The sequence below is a fragment of the Branchiostoma belcheri genome, unplaced genomic scaffold (assembly GCF_001625305.1).
Source record: "Branchiostoma belcheri isolate BF01 breed outbred unplaced genomic scaffold, Haploidv18h27 scaffold50, whole genome shotgun sequence".
In the NCBI taxonomy this organism is placed as follows: domain Eukaryota; kingdom Metazoa; phylum Chordata; class Leptocardii; order Amphioxiformes; family Branchiostomatidae; genus Branchiostoma; species Branchiostoma belcheri.
The window spans coordinates 1,980,929-1,982,974 of record NW_017804132.1 but is presented as its reverse complement, the minus strand read 5'-3'; the positions used below and the strand labels follow the sequence as shown (position 1 = coordinate 1,982,974).

Below are 2,046 nucleotides of genomic sequence, written 5' to 3'. Positions count from 1 at the left end.
ATGGGGTATATTGCATTGACACATCATCGGTAGATCTAGACGCTCATCGTCCACTGGATTTCATATAGTTCTGGTGAGACTTTCCAGGTACAGATGTAACGTCTAGGTATTGATTACTTGGCTACACCCTCTCAGAGTCCCACTGCAACCAATTTCCTTACCTCTAATCTCGCTCACGCATATAGGAGCTCGTCTGATAACGTTATAATGGCATTACACATGGCGTATCGGCTCGCTGGGTGTTACGGGCCGAAACTAATCCCATGTAGTCTCAGGATCTTACGGGGAATGGTTGAAGGCTTACGTACCTCGATAATGTTTTCGTGGACTGTACTGAAGTATCTAAGATACATATCATCTAAGAGAGTATCTACACTGGGTTAGACACCTACAATAGAGTAAGCATCATCGTCGTATTGTTTGAATATGATACAGTACATTAAGTACAGTACATTACATGTGGGCGAGGTTTCCTGGCCCGGATTGGCCTCATCAGGCATCAGTCCAGACAGTGACGAGCCCAAGGATATTGAACAAGAAAGTATTGCATTGACCTAAGCGAGAGGGAGACGTCCACAATTTCCCAGGAAACGTCCAGAAGAGACCGAAGTTCAGAGACAGCCCGTCCTTCCTTCCCGTCTCACCTTACCTCACCTCACCTTACCCTGGTCACGCGGAAGTCGTCGTCAGTGATCTCACGAGAGTCAGACACCGACAGAACGTCCCCGAGTTTCTTCCCGGCGTCGCCGTGGACCTCCACCAGCCCCAGGTCCGTGAGCGGGGTGGCCCCGGCGTCGTCAGGGTGGCCCTGCGACGTGCGGTACCTCCTCAGGACACAGCGGTAGATGATGCCGACGAAGATGAGCATGATCACCACGCCGCCCAGGATGGCACCTTTCGCTTTGTATTCCACCGCCAGCGTGTCCTCGGCTGTAGTGAACACGCGGCACTGGGCGGGGTGCGGCTCCGTCTGGTCCGACTTGAGTATACACACCCGGTACGAGCTGGATGGAATGAGGTGGGATATGATGTACGCGTTGTCTCCAGGCTTCAGTAGGACGTGTAGCTGCTCCTCCGCTCCTGGTTTACCGTACAGCACGCGGTGGTAGGACTGTAAGTCCGTCATACCGGGCCAGGTGATCCGCACGCTTGTAGCACTCATCACGGTGAGTTCCAGCCAGCTGAAGCCCTCCGAACTGTTGGTGGGAACCTCCGTGCCGTTCCCGAAGCCGGGCGCTTCCAGCTCCGTGGTAGAGAACACCACGTCACCGGCAAATACGAGAAGGAGGAGGACTAGCACCCCGCACGTGTACATGGTCGACCGGGGGCTTCATGGATGCGTCCTGCCGCAAATTCCGCCTCCCTTTCTCCCTCTACCCGGACGTTATTCCAGGAAGCCAAACGCACGCCGCTACGCGCAGAGTCATCATCATAACGGGTGAGTTACGTCCCACTTAAGGGCCGTACCGCTGCAGCGTTGTCGTTTGCATTCCAGGCACGTACGCGGCCTCAACGCCCACCTACTCGCACCTACGGTTCGCCCGAATATACGAGCCGCCCCAAGGCCGCAAAACGACGTACAAACAGCCTCGTTCGCCACCCTAATTAATATTTAACGAAGATCGACGGCACGTGGAACAATGAAACCGCACAGATGTTTCTCACCTAAAACACGCCGAATTAAAATCACATATCAAAATGTTACAGCTGACGCGTAATGACGAAGTTTATATTGCTAATAGAGCTCATTATGTATTAAGGGTAACATGATTGATGAATTAAACAGCATTCTGTACTGTCAATATTTCCGTATGGACGCCTACACTGCCCTGAAAGATACTACATGGCTCATCTAACCTCTTGTGTTGGGTAAAACTAAATGGCAGAGGGAAAACGGGCATCATGTGGATAGATGCTCTTCTTAACTTAACCTTTTCAACTGACATTTTAGGCACCAGGGAACAGAAATATTTATTCCGTCGTGATCGCACAAAAGACCTTATGCTGCCGTAGGCTACACGCACTAAGCTATCATAAAACGTTTTC

At 51.6% G+C, this 2,046-nt stretch overlaps 1 protein-coding gene across 1 annotated transcript; it reads right to left on the bottom strand.

Moving 5' to 3' along the window:
• Positions 1 to 649: 649 nt before the first annotated feature.
• LOC109480335 lies at positions 650 to 1,619 on the bottom strand. The gene has a single exon (XM_019782527.1). The coding sequence runs from the start codon at positions 1,313 to 1,315 to the stop codon at positions 656 to 658; it is 660 nt and encodes a 219-aa protein (XP_019638086.1). The 5' UTR covers positions 1,316 to 1,619; the 3' UTR covers positions 650 to 655.
• Between the last annotated feature and the right edge of the window lie 427 nt (positions 1,620 to 2,046).